General features: G+C 42.7%; 1 protein-coding gene across 12 annotated transcripts in view; it reads right to left on the reverse strand.

Moving 5' to 3' along the window:
* Positions 1-1,526: 1,526 nt before the first annotated feature.
* The window catches only part of Kmt2c (lysine methyltransferase 2C), a 230,490-nt gene continuing 212,446 nt past the window's right edge, over positions 1,527-19,570 (reverse strand). For 6 of the 12 annotated variants that reach the window (XM_029534858.1, XM_029534865.1, XM_029534861.1 and 3 more), the window contains 11 exons: positions 18,447-18,696; positions 17,129-17,268; positions 16,502-16,609; positions 13,764-14,880; positions 12,641-12,777; positions 11,040-11,182; positions 10,635-10,803; positions 5,725-5,841; positions 5,473-5,546; positions 5,206-5,314; positions 1,527-3,484 (listed from right to left, as the gene is read on the reverse strand). In XM_029534858.1, the coding sequence (XP_029390718.1) occupies positions 3,392-3,484; positions 5,206-5,314; positions 5,473-5,546; positions 5,725-5,841; positions 10,635-10,803; positions 11,040-11,182; positions 12,641-12,777; positions 13,764-14,880; positions 16,502-16,609; positions 17,129-17,268; positions 18,447-18,696 (2,457 nt within the window). In that variant the 3' untranslated portion in view covers positions 1,527-3,391. The remainder of the gene's footprint in view (positions 3,485-5,205; positions 5,315-5,472; positions 5,547-5,724; positions 5,842-10,634; positions 10,804-11,039; positions 11,183-12,640; positions 12,778-13,763; positions 14,881-16,501; positions 16,610-17,128; positions 17,269-18,446; positions 18,697-19,570) is intronic. The other 6 variants (XM_029534868.1, XM_029534867.1, XM_029534860.1 and 3 more) reach the window with 3 other exon arrangements.

The following is a 19,570-nucleotide window of genomic DNA, read 5'->3' on the forward strand; positions in this document are numbered from 1 at the left end:
CTGTGCCACCAGGCCCGGCTGGAAGCAGGGTATTTATGGCTGTGTTTTATGGCTAGCATTAAACCGAGTTTGAAGAATTCTCTAGAAAATAGTTTTCCAAAACTTGAACCCTGTTCTTCAGGAAAAAAAAAAAAAAACTTTAAAAATCAACCCAAGAATGCTGCACAAGGAGATGCAGACGTGTGTACAGGTCTCGTAAGACCTGCCTGCAAACCATGTACAAGCTTACCAACCAAGATGGGGCAGCAGACAGAGCTGGAAATAAACCAGAGAATGAGATGAAGTGCCGAGAAGCCAGATTCCATCTTAGAAGGGCAATCCCAAGGCTTCACCATGGTGCTAGGCTCCCCAGTTGATGGCAGGCTTGGGTGTCCAGAGCATTCAGAAAAAAATCAAGCAATGCCCGTTTGCTCACGTGGTGAGGGGATCATTCTGCTTGGCACCTGTCTGGTGTCCTCAGTATTCAAGCACAAACTTGAATACTATCTATCTGTCAGATGAGGGGAGTTTATCCCAGCAAAGCAAGGGTTAGTGACACATTTAAAGAACAGTGGCCAACACCCGGTATAAGGAACTTAAAAAGTGAACCAAAGTGAAACCAACCTGGTTTTCCCAGTGGAGACAGATGCTGGGCTCATTGTGTCCCAGTACAAGGTGCCAAGTGTGCAACCTGACAGGCAGTGGGGAGTCAGCACTGTTTTAGTAAAACAAAGGCATTCCTTCCCTCAGCATCTGATGGTGAGTGTGAGCAGAAAGGATATATGGCATCAAGCAGAAGCTCTGAACCTTCCAGATGAAGGAAGGAGGGGCTTCTGGGGATTTTATTTTTTTTTATTGAGACAGGGTTTCTCTGTGTAGCTGTTGGCTGCTGTCCTGGAACTTATTCTGTAGACCAGGCTGGCCTTGAACTGAGAGATCCACCTGTCTCTGCCTCCCAAGTGCTGGGATTAAAGGAATTTTGTTTGTTAATAGTGTTCTTCATTCCTAAGAGAGGGTCTTGTTTACATTTATGTAGCCCAGGATAGCCTTAAATTCATAATCCCCCTGCTTCACAGAGGATTCAAGGTTTGCCACAATGCCTGCCTCTTAACAGCTATTCAATCTGACAGGTCTCTACCACATAGAGGAAAACAGAAAAGTAGCTTAAAGGAGGGAAAATGAAACAAAACCAAAACCTGTCTAGGTGGCCTGGCAGCAGCACACACCTGTTGTCCCGGCTTCTCAGGAGACAGATGAGGAGGTGAGAAGGCTGCCTGGGCTTGAGCAGCACAGTGAGACTTCATCTCAGACACAAACCGATGAACAGAGTTTAAACAAGCAAATAAACATGAAGAATCATCTTTAATCTGCTGTGTTACACCCTAATACAAGTTCTCTTCCATATTTCACTGAGGGAGGGGAGCCCACAGCCAGGGAGCATGGCTGAATTTACATCCAAATGTCTAGACTAGCAATTCTGAAAGATACCAAGCAGAACCAAACTCCAAACATGACCACAGCCCACAGAGAACACAGTGCACATTCTATAGATGTAAAATATTTTATTTGTAAATGGTGATCTTCTAAATCTGTGTCCACAAATTCCAAAACCCATAACACTCTGTATACTTCAAAAAATTCAATTTTTGCCAACATTAGGTACTATTATACAGAACAGAAAACAACCAAACTCGGCAGGACAAATACTGGTAGGATGTCAGAGTATTGTACAAGAGAAGAAAAATATTCAAGAAACAAATTTCATACAGCTATTTATCAAGAGAAAAATATATACAATTGATTTATTCTATAAGATAAAAATACATCATGCCATATACATTACAAGCTGAGAGCTGAGTCACTGAATGTACCCACAGCTCACAGTCCACTCGAATTGTGCACACAAAAACTTCATTTTATACTTAGTCTGTGAAGTGTCAGTACCAGAATTTTAAGTACAAAATAAAAAGCTAACCTGGTTCAAATGCTGATTTAAGGTTCTACAAGCAAACACAAAACAGTGTGTTTTTTTATTAAAGAAATGTAAACAAACAAGTTCATACAAACACATTTTAAAATTACATCTTCGAAAAACCCTATTGCCAGAGTCCTGCAGCTGGGAGCATAATCACATCTCTCACTCTCTCCATCTCTCTCTCTCTCTTTTTTTTTTCTTTTTCAAATTTTTATGTTAAATAGAAGGCTAAGGAGTTGGGTTAGGTCCCTGCTACATGACTCTATGTTTTACATGATTCTGTGAGGTTGGAAACAAAGTTCTAATCAAAACTACTTTTGCTGAAGAAAAAAATTCAGCCTCCATTTGGGTTTGTGTTTAAGCCGTTATTCACAGTTATCACAAATTGTAAGCACAAAAAAACCTGACTGAAGAAGTAGGGATGCAACAATATAAAATGAAACATTAGTTTAAATCACCAACAGCTATAAAAGTTGTAGTTGTAGCACACGCGCTGCTGTCAGAAGTTAGGTGTAGAAAACAAGCACTAAGAGACAGTTTCCAAAAAGCCCAGGGATACCAGGGCAAAATTTTGGTTATTACATAATTATAATGGCATATTTAATAACACAAAATTATATTGTAACATCCCTACCATGGTTATAAGCACCCGAGCTGCTGCAGCGCCTGGTAGCATTTGGTCAATAACTATTTTTATACTGTTTTTCTCAAAATATTTACATATTTGTACAAAGTAACAGGGTTTGTTAGTTCTGCAGGTAACAGCAGCAGCTTGGCTTTCTTCTAACTTTTATTTAAAAATAGCTTCATTCACTTATTCAATAATAAATACAAAAAGTTTCTCTTATTTTACAGAAATCAAAAACTACAATAAACTGACTCATGGAATCAAGTATTCAAATGTATTTAGTGCAAGTTATTATCCCTTAGCTCTATTCCTAAGGAAGTCATCTCAGTACATTCCTTGATCAGTGGTGTCCACTTTAGTTAAACTGAGGGCCTGCCCCTGTCAGTAAGGCATGGCCAGCACTCTGGACAGCCCCCTTCGCTGGTGATTTCAGTCTTACATTCATAGGAAGGCCCCCACCCTGGGGCAGGGCAGCCACCGGCTCTTTGCCCCAGTAAAAGTTTCTCCTTAGTGAGACTAACAAAACATAACAAAATAAAACCCACCCACAAGGAAACAAAAGGAAGGAAAGAAAAAAGAAAAAAAAGTGCTGGACCACTCTGTGACTCTGCTGACCTCAGTGCAGCAAGGCAGCCTAGCGCTCCTCTGTGCTGGGCGTCCTTCAGACAAGCCTGAGGGATCAGAGCTCCCAGAAGCTGTTTTTTAAAAAGTCAGAAAACAAAAATATCTTTCTGTCTGCAAAATCCAATGAAGTGTTGAGTCGCCTCTTCCTAGGGACGAGCCACCCGGTGAGATAGCAAGGAATGCATTCAGTTCATCCACTTCCGGCAGTTCACCGCTCCACAGTGACATGGAATCTTGTGCTGGTCATCTTCAAAGTCAAATTTATAATCATAGCAGAGCTGCCCATGGCAAAGAGACAGTGTGAGGCAGGGCAGTGCCCATTCTATCCTGTATTTCAAAACCAGCAAGCAAACAGACACAAGCCAAAGCAGCACTGAGTTTGTTTAGGTCCCATGGAACCTTGGGGCAGTGGGGGATCCCAGAGGCAAGTTGGGACTAGTTTTGTGGGACAGTGATCTGGATGTGCCAAGCCTCTGACTTCTCATAGTGTCCTCTCCACCACTTTGGGTGAGATGAGGGCCAGTACCCCCTCAGACCACAGATGGCTCCCTGGTTTGGACAGAGATGAACTGGCCCTTGCTTTCCCTTTCTCTATCTTTTCCTCTGAAGAAGCTGCCTCTACTCAAAGATCCTATAGCTAACTAGAATTTGTCACCTTAAAGAGATGTTACATTGCAAATCTACCATAAAAATCATTGGAGCTATGTCCAAATCCCCATCATTGCTTTTACTACCAACATCTGTACTTGGCCTAACATCTTTGTGACTATAACACAGAGTTTACAATGTTAATGTTTACCTACACCAGTCCCAAACCTGTCTTTAGACAGCATCTAGAACCTACCGACACCTCATGTCTCACCAATTAATGCACAGACTGAGGACATTCTTTGGTCCTGTGGTGGCAAAAATCAATCCCATCTTTAACTCACGATGGGAACACGATGGACGTGAGGGCATTCTGAATCTGGTTTTCAAGGTAAGGGTAAGCTAGTGTTCCCCTTAGAGAAAAAGGTGTTTGGATCAGCATTTAATGGCTGTAGAATTCTTACTCAAACTCCAGGCCACCCAAGCTTTACACCCTGTCCCCTCGACCCCTCGACCCCATAAAGCCAAGGGAGGGGAAACAGTCAATCTCTGGGTCTTTCCCACTAGCTGGACACTGCACAGGGAGGGAAACCTTGCACCCATTGTGGAGCAGCTGCTTTAGGAAAAGAAGGCACTGCCTTCTGTTAAGTGTTTGCTGAGTGATAACAGGATTGGCAACTCTAGAGGATGTGTACAGATGACACACAGGGGAGGTACTAGGCTGCTCTGCAGGCCCTGTCCCAGTCATATAAGATGTTTAAAGGCAAGTTCTACAAAGACCAAGTAAATAGATGTGACCTCATACTGTCTACACAACACCAGGGCTTCATCACAGTGAGTACATCCAGACTTCCTGACACAGCAGTCTTCCCAAGAGCTTTGCATTGGACACTAATTCCACATTAAGAGCACTAAATTCAAGGTGCTGATGTCATGTGTGAAAGCCAAAGTTGGGACATGTAAGTAGACAATTAAGGATAATAACCCGAAGAGCTAGACCAAAGTCATCTCTGTGAGAGTCTGAGAAACAAATGTCTCATCCTACATAAAACATTTAAAGACAAAGCAAAAACATTATATATATATATATATATATATATATATATATATATATATATATTCCTTGCAATAATATATCATGCAAATATATCAAGTCCCTGTGATTGCCCGAACTTTGACAGGGGCTTAAGGGACAAAGAAAGGAGGATCCTAAGCTACATGGTACTATATGGTGGGTTTCATGTGGCTTTATGATCTACTACAAAGAAGAAGCTGGCATTTGAATGTTGAAGTAAGATTAACAGATGGCAAAGCTCTGGGCTGAGGCTGGGTCTCTAAGAGTGATGTGATGGAAGCTGAAGGCCAGGAACTGCCACACCTTGGGACAGACGGCAGCAAGCCCTTCCCTTACCTCTTCTCCTTTCTGAATCCTCCTGTTGGAGCTGATGATAATCTTGTGTCCTCTCTCAAAGGTCACGACTTCAGCCACACAGTTAGGGGCACAGGAGTGGTTGATGTATCTGCAAGACACATCAGAAAACTCAGTGTGAAAACAACGAAGAGCTTCCCACACAGAGGAAACTAAGGCTGCTTCTATGGATGTGTTAACAAAGCAAGTATAAAGCTCCACTGCCCCTACCCTAGCAGAGCCCTCTGGGCCATGGTCCTCTTGCCTCACCTTGCAGGCCCTCCTGTGAGAGTGGCGTCAATCACGTGGTCATTGTCCATGCGGAACATGTACACACCTCGGTTCTAAAGAGAAGGCAGGTAGTCATCAGTGTGATCTGAATCTACTTCCCCTCACTTTCAGTCTGTGCTGGAAGCGCCCTGGTCTCATCCCTGGTCCCATCCCTGGTCACATTCCTACCAGACACAGCTGATGCATTTACGATGTGCCAGAGTGGCTGCCTGTGGTCAGTTTATACAGTACCTGAGACTCATAAAGCTTCTCCTTCCGGTTTGCAACCTCATTTCGAATAATCGTTCCAATGTACTCAATGACCATAGTGTGTTTTTCAATGTCTCTAGCAGCATACAGGCCCAGTCCCTAAGTGGAAGGAAAAAGGATTGTAAGTAAACAGTGCAATATCCCTGACAGACCTTTAGTCTCTTCATCAAAATGCACTGCCCTTGGAGTCTTATGAAAAGCTATATTTAAGGTTTAGTTAAAAACCCTAACAGCACTGCTCCTTTCAGCTTTAGCACCATTACATTGTTCCCATGTCCTTTTCTGCACTGTTCTTGGGCCTGGCTTACTGTGATGACAGTATAGGTGTTAACTGCCCTTGGATGACTGCAACTTTGGATGCCCTTCCCTTCACTCTGGAAAGACACTACAGGAAGGACCTCATTACATGTGGGCCTTAGCACTGGTCATTCCTCCCACCACTACAGCAAGCTAAGCTGCCCACTAGCAACACCCTACACCAGCAACAGCAAATGGATGAAGACAATCTATAAATGCTATGTGGCTCGGGTTGGCAGCTGCATTCTCCACTATGCTTGTTGAATTACCATCAAGCCCCACACAGTAAATATAACAGAATACAGCAAAACAGTTCTAGTATCAGGAAAAGTGGGACAATTCAGTTTTTGAAGTTCTTCCCAATAAAAAAAATTCTGAGGTGAGAGAAATATACAGGATACATTCCCAGCTCTTTTTAGATGTTTTGAAGTAAGATCTCACTAAGTTGTTCATTTGTGATCCTTCTGCCTCGGCCTCCTGAATGGCTGGGATGACAAAAAATCTGAATTGTCAAACACACTGAAGCCTTATTTGGCAACTTATACTGTCCACACCAGTGCCTGGTAAATCTATACTATCTTAGAGGTGGCAGTAAACACAGATGTGGGGAAATACTTAAGAAAAGCAAATAAATAAAATGTTCACAGATAATCTGCATTTTACTGTCCTAATCTGGGTTTGTGCTTTTAATTCTGACCAGGGAAGAAACTATGGTGAAAAGGAGGAATGAAAATCAAGTCCTCCTCTCATGGACTCTGCCAGAGGCTCCTCACTGGAGTGCATAGTAAGGAGCTGGCAAGTCAACAATGCCAGCATGTTGGCTGGTTGCGGGAGTGACTCAGCTGTGAACACATCAGAACATAACAACAATGTGAATGCACATCAGTGCCATCTGGGTCAGAGTAACAAGCACTTTGACCGCGTCTGAGAACCTATGGCATGGTACTAGCAATGGCAGCTAAGTGTACTGCATGCTAAATAGCATTACAATTATTGGCTATATAATGAAATAAAGTTTAAAAAGGAAGTTCTTTGTATCGATAAAATACTAGAAGAACACAACCTAAGTGTGTATACAGAAATGATACAAATTTGTATGTTTGTCTATATAAAAACCAACCAAACAAAAAAGCCAAAAAAAACTTTGTAAGAAAAAAAGATACTGGAGTTCTGATGGGCATGTTTCTATTGAAGACAGCTAACCCTGCAAGCTAGTACAAACTGAGATATGGACGAAGGTCATACAACATATAGTTTTCAAAAAGGCCAAGACAGCTTCACCAGCAGTCAGGAGCAGTAATAAAGACTCAGGGTCAGAGGCTGGAAATGGCTCTGGTTAAACCACTTCTTTCTGTTCCAGGGGACTGAGTTCAGTCAGCTTACAAAGCCTTTGACTCAGCTCCAGGGACCCAATGCTCTCTTTTGGCCTCTGTGGACATGCATTTTCACACAGTGGTGATGCATACTCACATGCAGACATAAATAAAAAATGAGAATATATTCTTTGAGAAAGATCTCAGTGTCCGCGTATACCTGCCAAGCTGACAAAATGTAAAAAGGTGAGATCACGTACTACACAAGGGAAAACCAGAATAGAGTCACAGACTGCAGGAGGAAACCAGCAACTACAGCCTTTTGGGAAAATATGTTATTAAAAGAAAAAGTAAATATAGTTTTAGATAAAAGCTTTACTTTTTCGATTATACTCCATAAAACTACAACTATCAGGATACAAGAATATTCCTATGGATACTGATGGCACAGCATCTGCTGTGAGACTGTCAATGGCCATGCACAGTGGAATTGCCCCTCATCACTGTGAAGCATCACACCACTTACTGAGGATGTGATAGGAGACTCCGGTAATGTAAAGTGAGTATAGACACTATGATTCTATTTCATAAATGTGTCCATGCATGTGTTCCTAAGATATAAAAACTACTACCATTACCACAGTCACTGCAGACAGAAATGGTGAGAGAGGCTATGACAGAAAACCGAAACACTCAAAGAAGACTCAGAGGTGTCAGTGAAGACGATGCTCCCTGCAAAAGCCTGGCAGCCTGAGGGCAAACACGGCAAGGAGAGCACTGCCTCCACCTACGCATGTGCATGTGTATGTATGTACAGTAATGACAATTGAAAAATGGCTCAGTGGTTAAGAGCACTGACTGTTCTCCCGAAGGTCCTGAGTTCAAATCCCAGCAACCACATGGTGGCTTACAACCATTTATAATGAGATCTGACGCCCTGTTCTGGTGTGTCTGAAGACAGCCACAGTGTACTTACATATAACAATAAATCAATCTTAGGGCCGGAGTGAGCGGGACCAGAGCAAGCAGAGGTCCTGAGTTCAATTCCCAGCAACCACATGATATAGCTCACAACCATCAGTACAGAAATACTGTACTCATATACATAAAGTAAATAAATCTTTAAAAATAATGATTGAGGTTAATTATAAGTTGAAGACACAGTCAAGAGCCTACTAAAAGCATTCCTCATGAGTGGGAACAGGCACAGAATGAGCAAGCTCTAATATGTAAAATGCAAGTGAGGAGAAGAAACTGGAAGTAGCAGAGACAGGGCCCTAACATGTCCACAGAATCTGACAGAGAGTCACTGTAGAGAAAAAGGTTGTGAAACAAGATGAAACAAAGTGATCAAGAGTGAAGGGCTTGTAGCTGGTTGTTAAAATGTATAAGAAACATCCAGGTAAAGTAGAAGACATTTCAGAAGAGCGAAACAAGGAAACCATAAAGAAGGCAGCTGTCCACCTAGGTCATGACACTGGCTGAACCCCTCCAGAGCTGGGTCTTTTCAGGTGGGCAGGCTCCTGGTCTGTCAACCTCAGAACGTTTTTCCTTCCAGTCCCTGCTCCCAGGATGTCGACTCTGACACTACCTATTAATAAATACCTTGCCCACAAGCTTGGCTCATTCCCCAACTAGCTCGTAGCTTCTTTAACCCATTCAAACTATTCTATGTCTACCACATGGATAGTTACCTCTCCTCAGTTCCAGCCTGCTTCTTCCTCAGTGTTTCCCCCAGCATCTCACTCAAATCTCTTTGAAATCTGTACCTGCATCTCCTTTTATTCGCTCATTACTTGCCAGAATCCTCTGCCTTCCTGCCATTATCCCACCTCCTATTTCCTGTCTCAGCTCATTGGCCATCAGCTTTTTTATTGACAGGTGATACTCAACCTGAAGGTCACAGTGCTCCAGACTAAAGGGATTCATCAAGAGAAAAAAGTGATAATGAGAGCCGTATGCTAGGCATATTTGCAAAATGTCTAAGAACAAGAAGATTCTTAAAACGACCAGTTAGGAGGAAAGCACTTGCACTAAGAATTTTGATTGTTGATCTTATCTCTACTGTACATACAAACTGGTTTCCAGGAGGGGCTGGAACTTGGAGGAGGATTGGGTGAAGTAAAAGAATTTCATGGCAGGGTAGATCTGACTTAGGCACGGATAGACATTACTTAACAACATGAGTGTGAGGACTGTGGAATTTGACAAAGTAAGAGCTTTACAGTTCCAGTCTTTGACAGGAGAGTTGCTGATTAGACACACATCAACATTAAGACCACAACTGAAGACTATAGGTTCAATTTTAAATGCTGTGTCAATGGGCAGCCTTACATGTAGATACTTGTACTGGCTGGTTTTGTGTGTCAACTTGACACAGGCTGGACTTATCACAGAGAAAGGAGCTTCAGTTGAGGAAATGCCTCCATGAGATCCAGCTGTAAGGCATTTTCTCAATTAGTGATCAAGTGGGGAGGGCCTCTTGTGGGTGGTACCACCTCTGGGCTGGTAGTCTTGGGCTCTGTAAGACAGCAGGCTGAGCAAGCCAGGAGAAGCAAGCCAGTAAAGAACATCCCTCCATGGTCTCTGTATCAGCTCCTGCTTCCTGACCTGCTTGAGTTCCAGACCTCACTTCCTTCCTTAGTGTTTGGAGGTGTAAGCTGAATAAATCCTTTCCTCCCCAACCTGCTTCTTGGTCATATTTGTGCAAGAATAGAAACCTGGACTAAGACAATACTCCTAGAATGTCTACCAGAAATGTACAATGCTTTCACAAAAAGGCAGTGCTAAAAAGATATAGCTTCCAAATCCAAAATGTCACATGAATTTATCCAATGTTGTTGGAGACAGCAACCCTGATCTGACCTACCTTGCTCTATCTTCAAGTGCTGGCACTTAAAGAACTTTTAGCTCAGTGCATGCAAAATCCAGAGCAACCTGTTTCTCCACAGTCTTTAACAAGATATAAAGATGTGGATTCCCAAGGCCTGCTTTCTACTTGAGGTTCAGCACCAAGTTCTAAGGCTACAAACCAGAGTCCCCATGTTAAAAATTGACAAGATGGAACACAACTCTCAAAGCATGATTCCAGGGTTGGGATTAGCTCAGTGGTAAAGCACTTGCTTAGTACATATAGGATGCTAGGTTCAAATCACAATACCACAAAAATAAACAAAGAAACAAATAAGCAAGCAGACCTGATTCTATTTCTGTGCCCAATGTGCAGTAGCTTTTCCTACTGGACATCAGCATCTTGAGACCTAACTCAACTTCCTTCCTTACCTGGATCCGAGACCGGGCCAGATACACATTAGATTTCCATTCAGTCTTCATTCTCCGGTACTGTGATGACTTGGAGTGGACAAACTGCTTACTGTAGGGTGCATTCAGCTCTCCAGTGACTGTGCTCTGAAATGACTTTGAAGTGCTGGTGCTATTCAAGGTGTGAGGCCTACAAATGACAACGTACCAACAGGACAATAAAAGGACAACTGAAGATACCTCTGAATAATGTGAAAGCCACGCCAATTAAGAGCCTTCCTGACAGACACAGAGCATCTTCTCAAGTCGCCAGGCACTACACAGCCAGGGACAGCAGGGTTTGTAAGCAGCAGACAAATCAAACACAAAGCCCACTAAGGTGCCTGGAAACCCTGGGCTGTACTATGTGAAGATGAGACAAGATACCTTAACACAAACCTCTTGACATGGGCGCTCATTTTAGGTTCAGAACGGGCACAACCTGTGGGGTTCACGGCAAGGGGAAGCTCCATGAGAGGATTACGGCCATATCGGAAGGTGTAATTTTCACATGCCTCAACCCCAGGAAGCTAAAGAAAGAAGAAAAAGACACAAAACGGTAACTCATCTGGCCAAGGATAGAATTTTCAGCCAGGCCCAGGGTGAAAACAATTTAGATATGGTTTTTATGTTTTTTTCCCAGTTAGTGACCTATATAATAGCCAGGCGTGGTGGCGCACACCTTTAATCCCAGCACTCAGGAGGCAGAAGCAGGCAGATTTCTGAGTTCCAGGCCAGCCTGGTCTACAGAGTGAGTTCCAAGACAGCCAGGGATGTTACACAGAGAAACCCTGTCTCGAAAAAAAACCAAAAACCAAAAAAAAAAGCAAACAAACAAACAAAACTTGGTAAGCCCAGGCCACTTTTCCTTGAGGAGATTAATTTCCTGCATTAAGCCTTCCTGCACGTGACAGATGTGATGTTTCAGTTTACAGACAGGAAGCAGTGGTCACAATGTAATTAATGAATGTGTCTGGATGTTTAGCACTCAAGAGAAGCTGGGAGTCATCTCTGTGGTTTAGTTTCTGGATCTCTTCTCCCTTCTGTCCAATGTGATAACGACACAAGGCTGTCACTCACTGTTCCAGCGGTTTTGGTGGTAAATTAAGGTCTACTTGAAAGTAACTGAGATGGTCAAAGTTTCCTTTATATTTATTTTTTAAATTATTTTTCCATTTACTCCTGCATGTGTTTGTGTAGAGAAAGGGCGAGTGTGCCAGCGTATCCATGAGTGCTGTGTGAGCCTTTGGAGGCTAGAGGATGAGCTGTGGGAGCTGGCTCTTGGCGCACGCCCCCCGTACTGGACTTAGGCTGCCAGGTTAGTGGTAGTGCCTTTACGTGCTGAGCCCCCTCTCCGGCTTGGTCTTCTTTTCTACAATGTTTTTTATTTCTTTTTCTTTTTGTAGCTTGAAGAATCCCACCTAGCCCTCGAGCTTTCAAGGCCAGCACTGTACACTGAACTAAAGCCTTAACACGTCTTACTTTTTTAAAATTCTGAGATAGGGTCTCAGTAGGTTGCCCAGACTGATCTTCTACGTAGATACCTACTTCCACATCCTAAGTGTTTGACATTACAGGCCTTCATCTCCAGGTCTGGCTCTAGAACATAGTTTTAGTGAGTACATTTCTCTATTGTTCCATTTGACAAATGCACCTATACCCAGAGAAGATACTCGTCAGTACTGCTGCAGTTGGGACCACCCAACCCTAGGACAAGGGCAAGAGAAAAATCAAGAAAAGTTAAGAAAAGGGGAAAAAATTCTGCAAAAAACCTAGGACTTCAGCAGGTCAAGGGCGCCTCCCCAGACACATGGTTAAACAGGACAGATGACACTAGCTGTCCTCTGAGAAACTTGATAGTAAGCTTGCCAACTGATCACCCACACTCAAGTTCCACGTCCTGGAAAGTAGGAAGGTTTCTGTAGTGGCACCGTGAACATGCTGGATTAGAAAACACGCCCATGTTAGACCATGGCCGGGTCACTTACGGACTCAGCTATCCGCGCTACTGCAGAGACAGTCAGGCCAAACAGGTCTTCTCCTTTCAAATACGCGGGGAAAAGCTGCAGCATTTCAGATTTTTTTCTCACACAAGCCACAGGCTCCAAAATTTTATCCCAAACATCTACATATGAACAAAAAATAAACTTTTATGATGAATTTCCTTTTAGCTAAACAAAAAGAAGGGCCAGGCACAGTACAAAACCAAGAGAGGATAAAGAAGAGACACTCACAAATACCTACTAGCTTTTAAATAAAATCTAGGCAGCAATGTAACAAACACGTTAAATGGCAGCAACCTATTTCAAAGACTAGATGATATCTGGGGGGAAATGATGCCACCATAAGGACATCAAACAGTAAACATGAAAGACATTAGTGAAGTCAATTGGATATGGAACAAAAGAAAACACACTATTAAAATGGAATAATTCAATTAGCAATGGCTACAGATAGGCATTCCCCCAGATGAGAATTCAAACACAGAATGGGAGGATTTTTTGGAAATACCTTTGGACTGCTCCATATTTTTTTTAGATTTTTATTTATTTATTATATGTAAGTACACTGTAGCTGTCTTCAGACGCTCCAGAAGAGGGCGTCAGATCTCATTAAGGATGGTTTGAGCCACCATGTGGTTGCTGGGATTTGAACTCTGCATCTTTGGAAGAGCACTCAGGTGCTCTTACCCGCTGAGCCATCTCACCAGCCCCCATATGTTTTTAAAAACTATGAAAACATTTAAAAAGCAGCTCTTTAGTACTTTCTACATCAGTAAACATGAAAATAAAAATGCCCAGTAGTACAAAATGAAGCTTCTAATCCCCAGCTTTAAATCTCAAGCCGAGACAGGGCAAAATCCTAACAATGCTTTGGATACAGCTGGTCCCTGCTTTCTGCTTCGACCTGGAGAGGGGTCCAAGGTGTCACCTCTCTTGTTCAAGCCTATAACAAGGTGTACTAACACAGCACCCAATAAGGTGTGCTAACACAAAGAGGCTGATTTGCACTGACAAGTAAAGGTTCTTCATGAAACCATCACATACAAAACAGAGACACTGACATGGAACATCACCCACTGGCCTGACAACAGCACACAAGTGATCCTACCTTTAGGTGATGAATCACTTAAGACCAGGTCCTCATGGCCTTGCTCCACAATCCTGATGACAAACACAGGCCGCCCATCTTTCTCCTCAATGGAGCACAGGTACCGGCAGCGTCGGTTGGCATAGCGAGTGCTCCAGTATAACCGGCTGGCTTCATAGCCCACTGGGAAGAGTGCTTTCGGAGAGTGGAATGCTTGCATCTGTTGTGGAAGCAGCTGACCAATGGTGTGGAAGATGAGGCTCCCAACACGAAAGGTATGGTCCCGCTCTCCCCGCTGCACGATACTAGCAATCTGCCGCACCTCATCTCGTTGCACATAGACCCTCCTGAAGACTGCAAAGTAACTTAACTGTTGCTCGTGGATTCCCTTTGGTTTGTGCATGGGGCAAAGCATTGTTTTGTCCTTAAAAAACATGCATTGTGCTTTAGTGGCGCAAGTAAAATGATAAATGTTGGTACATCGGAATCTGTGACATCCACTGGTGGCACCTGTCTTATGACAGAAGACACACTTCATTTGTAGTCCTCTCCTCAGCGCTAGCTCCACATTTATTAAGGCACCAGCCTGTGTTTCATAAACCTCTGTGGACCACAGAGCACAGTTCAGGTGGACCCAGAGGTCCAGGTCGAGGTTGAGCAGCCGTGCTGGCCCATCTGTCAGCCCGTCCCCTTCCTCGTGACAAAAGCAGCACTTCCGACAGTCTTTGGGCACAGGGTCAGGTTTAAGACAAGTGCCCAATTTCTTTAGAAACTCATCTATTTCATCCTCACAAGGTGGCTTAAAGGTCCCCTTGGGGATGACAATATGAATGCTCCATTTCTTCCACTTCATTCCTCTCCACTTTTTATTCAGTGGTCTACAGTCTTCAAGCCCAACAGGAACAGTCCTCAGCCGAGGCTTTAACTTGACCGTTACCTTGAGCTCATCAGGCTTGGACTCTACTTTGGCTGCTTCAAAGGCTGGAGGGAAGGATATGGGAGGTGATGCAGGAGGGGAAACCTTTTCCTGGAACTGAGGGAGACAGTGTACATCCAAAGTGGAGATGTTGTTGCTATACTGGTGAAATGCTTTGGAAGGCTCCTTCATAGGGGACTGTGGCAGTGATGGAAGGGATTCCTGGGCAGCAAAAAGAAACCATTAGAAAAGGGAAGGATTCCTGTGCCAGTAAAGCAAGTCTACTGATGCTGAGACGTTTAATGGTCTATGACGTAAGGGGCAGGTCCAGATGAGTCAATGTTTAGGTGTAGCAAGTTGACCTTGAACACTGAGAATGATTATTTAGGAATATCAGAAGCTGATAAAGGTACAGGGCAAGGCCCCGTGCCTCTCCTATACACAGTCATACTCAGGAGACTATTCTCTTAAACTTTCTTGGGAGACCTCCCCTTCCCCAATCAATGATTTCAGGAGATCTAATTCAATTTGTACAACAGATCAATGTATTTAATCGTACAATAGATTATGTACACCAGAACATGGCAGCATCACCCCCACAGGGGTTCATCTCTACATTTTGAATGTTAGTCTTGGGCTTTATCAATTGCCATGAGAAACAGAGAAGAACAGAGTGCCCTATTGGCAAGGTTTGCAAAAAAAAAATTCTGTGTATTCTTTAATTGTAAGAGAAATCATTGTGTGCATGTCCAGCTTTCATTTTTTTTGCAAACCTTCCCAACTGACCAATAAAACAAAAATATTAATATTTAGTGAGTTGTTCGTAATTAGTATAAGATCCGAGTACCAATTCTCTATTTAATTTTACACTCTTAAAATGTAGTTGAGCTAGGGGCTGGAGAGATGGCTCAGCAGTTAAGATTACTTGCTGCTCTTCCAGGTTCCCAGCACTTACGTAGTGGCTTATAATTAGTTGTTACTTCAGCTCCAAGGGATCCAATGCCCTCTTCTGGCCTCAAGAGGCACCCGTACACAAGACATACACACATACTACACATATATATATGTGAATAAAACTAAATCTAAAAAAACCTTTTAAAAAGTTTAAAAAAAAAAAAAAAACAATCGGGCTGGTGAGATGGCTCAGCAGGTAAGAGCACCTGTCTGCTCTTCCAAAGGTCCTGAGTTCAAATCCCAGCAACCACATGGTGGCTCACAACCATCCGTAACGAGATCTGGCGCCCTCTTCTGGAGTGTCTGAAGACAGCTACAGTGTACTTACATATAATAAATAAATAAATAAATAAATCTTTTAAAAAAAAAAAAAACAATCAGTATGTGGCAGTATACAGTTGAAATCCTAGCACTCTGAAGCCTGAAACTTTTTATTTATTTTTTTATTTTCTCCAAATAAAAATAAGATAGATACGCAGACATTCATGCGTGCGTGTGCGTGCATGTATGCATGCATGTGGTGGTAGTGGGGTGTCAAGCCAGATTAAGGCAGAAGGATTATGAGTGAAAGAGAGCTCAGTGAGACCTCAATAGAAAACACTAAAAGAGGCATAGGATATAACTTAGTGGTAAAGTAGTTGGCTAACATGTATTGGGTCCTACATTCAACCCTCAATGCCACTAAATAAATAAATGCATGTTACAATGTGATTTGAAACTTTCTACTTTTTGTCAAATAGGGTGTGTAAGAGGGAAAAATATAGCTGAAGGCTGTATCAGGCTTGTCTGTCAATTCAAGCACATCTTACTAGGGTTTCCCTGTAGGACTCTTGAGGAGGGGCCTGTACCCCCAAGGCAGAAATCCCTCAACATACATTGGTTACTTTACCTTGTTGTCTGAATTTTTTACTTGTGCAGCTGATGAATAAAGAATAAAGCAGTTATTACTACAAAAGACAATATCCTTTTCCATCCTTTTGGTGTTCTCTCGGGAACCCTGAAAAGCAAAGGGAAATGTGTGGGACCTCAGTAAGATACAAGCTAATTAAACTAGCACCCTGTGGACTGCTAATCTCAGGTAACATTCAAAAGTGAGTGTTCTATATCCTCCAACTGTGATGACACTGTCCCAATATTCACCCTATAATAATTTTCCACCTAAAAACAAATGCAAAGTTGGGCATGGTGGTGCATGTCTTTAATCCCAGCACTTTGGAGGCAAAGGAAGGTAGATCTCTGTGAGTTGAAGCCCAGCCTGGCCCAGTAAGGCCGAGGCTAAACAGAGACACAAAGAGTTTAGAAGGGGGGAGGGGGAACCCCAGAGACTACACTGTCCATATCTTACTGTATTGTAAAAATGAACAATTAAGTAGTAGTCTGCTATAGCTATTTGGTTTGAACTGAGCCCATCTACTATATGTTTGTCTATCATGTCCCATGAAGCACTTTGCTTTGATGCAGGAGTCACTGGCAAAAACAGAAGTAGGACTAGGTCATGGGAAGAATAGTAAAGTACCTTGTTCACAAAGGTCAGATCCTTGCATGACTTCCGCACACCACTTCCAAGAATAACCACCTTACAGTGGCAGCACCACTGTGGTCGGAGCGACGCACCTTCTGCTGTACCATGACTAGAGTCTTTATACCCAGAAAGATCTAAGGAGTGGACTTTTGTTAGCAATTAAAACTGACCAAAGATACAGGTAGCACACAATAGAAAATGAAACTATGCCATCGATTACAACATGGATTACTTACTTTATATTACGCTTTAATAAAAATTTTCTAAACTGTAGTGGCAGGGAATCTAATATTTGACAATGAAGTTCAAATAAAGGAAAACACCCACTCCCAAACAGCTGAAAAAGGAGGCTAGCACTAAAGAATAAAACAAAGCAAAGCACCAAGATCCTCAAATATGTACAGCGCCATCAAGAGAGCACAGACCCACTCCTGACAGGTAAACTGGTACTGCAAGTTCTATGCGAAGAAAGAGCAACGAGTACAAATAACTTAGGTGATTTACAGCATCAGAGAGAAGTGAAAGCCAAGGTGTGCTGTGAACAAGGCCCATGGGTTCAGAAGAGCAAGTCTACACTGAGGGAATTTCCTGGGGTAGAGGGGTGGAGGTCAAGGCAGAAAATGGCAAGAGAAACAAGAAAGAGGCAGCCAACAGCTCAGATTGCAAAGACTTTAATATAGGCAAAAAACTTTAATATAGGTAACTTTCAAAAAGAGTTCAAAGATGAGCAACAGCCAGATTCTAGTATAAGTTTAGGGAAGACAAAAATATTGCAAAGAATCCAGGCATGAGGAGGTGGTGAGGTACAAGGCTGGCACGTAAGATGCGAGTGAGCAGAAGGAAAGCAGCTTCACAGCAGGCGTAAGGAAGATGTGCTGATTCTCAGAACGGGGACCATTCTGAAGAAATACGCCCTACAGAGAGTGTGCAAAGGCAAGCGGAGGTAATGACAGCAATAGCAGCTGAGCAGAACAGAACAACAATGCACTATCTATGGCTTCATCTTCACCTCATGGAGCAGGCTAGCTGTGGCAAGTGGCTCAGGGATTCAAACGAACAGAATTTGATGAAGGGTCAGCAAGCTGAACAGCTTGAACAGAGAGTTATTGTCAGTCTTGTTGCCATAGGCTAGAGTATAGAAATTCACAGCACACCACAGAAAACAACAGCCAGAGCAAGTTAACTTATCAAAGACTACACACCAACACATTGCCTATTACTTGTTAAAAAGTAAATCAAAATTTCAAAATGAGCAGGCCTAACTTTTTAACAGAGAATGGATTTGGGATTAACAAAAAGGTCACTAGCTCACCATTGCTTGTTGGAAGAAATGGTACATTAGGCTGCTTCAGCCGGTAAGAGGTTGCTAATCTGGGAGGATTTGCAGATCCTGGTGGAGGCCCACGAAGAAGCAAATGCTGCCGATACTCCAAACCTGGGTTTACTCTGTGGCTACTGACCAAACCCATGGGTGGAGCATCTGGAGCATTACTAACCTCATAGCTGTTAGGAATTCTCACGTGAAGAAGGTCAGAAAACGCAGCAACAACACTGCTAATGTTCTAAAACAGAAAGTAAACACCATGTTACTCACCTAGACGAAGAGTGTATCACTTAGGATAATGCTATCTTCATGATACAGTACAAAAGAACCCGAATACTTTCATATAAACTTCAATACATTTATTTTCATGAACTAATATACAAAGCCTTCATAAATAGAAATCTTCAGAGTTCCAGCTGGCACTGGGATCGATACACAGTAAACTACCTATTCTAGCCACCTCAGTATCTGTAAGCCTAAAAGATATGACCACAGGAAATGAGTAGCCTAGCTCTGGCAAAAAGGCCAACATGGTCTTCAACAGTGCAGCTAAGGCTCTATCTCGTAACAACTAAAAGATTTTATATATTTTATATATATAAACAACAGCCATATATATAAAATTAAACTGTAAGTTTAATCTCCAATAAAATATCTTTATAAAATTGTAGAGTTTTTAAAACAAATAAATCCTTGATAGACGATTAGTACTGTTAGCACTAGATGCCTGGAGAAAGTTTCTATTGCTTTTGTAGACTCTATTATTGACTATGGTTTTCTCTCTCTCTCTCCTTTGTTTTGTTTTGTTTTGTTTTGTTTTGAGACAGGGTTTCTCTGTGTAGCCCTGGCTGTCCTGGAACTCACTCTGTAGACCAGGCTGGCCTCAAACTCGGAAATCCGCCTGCCTCTGCCTCCCGAGTGCTGGGATTAAAGGCGTGCGCCACCACTGTCCAGTTTGACTATGGTTTTCGAATGGTTAACTTTTGTTTTTATTTTTTTATGAGTATAAACTAGTGTTTATTAAGGGCATGGGAAGGGGAGTTAAGAGGGTAGTAGAGCCGGGCGTGGTGGTGCATGCCTTTAATCCCAGCACTTGGGAGGCAGAGGCAGGA

Source organism: Mus pahari, chromosome 2, assembly GCF_900095145.1.
Source record: "Mus pahari chromosome 2, PAHARI_EIJ_v1.1, whole genome shotgun sequence".
Lineage (NCBI taxonomy): Eukaryota > Metazoa > Chordata > Mammalia > Rodentia > Muridae > Mus > Mus pahari.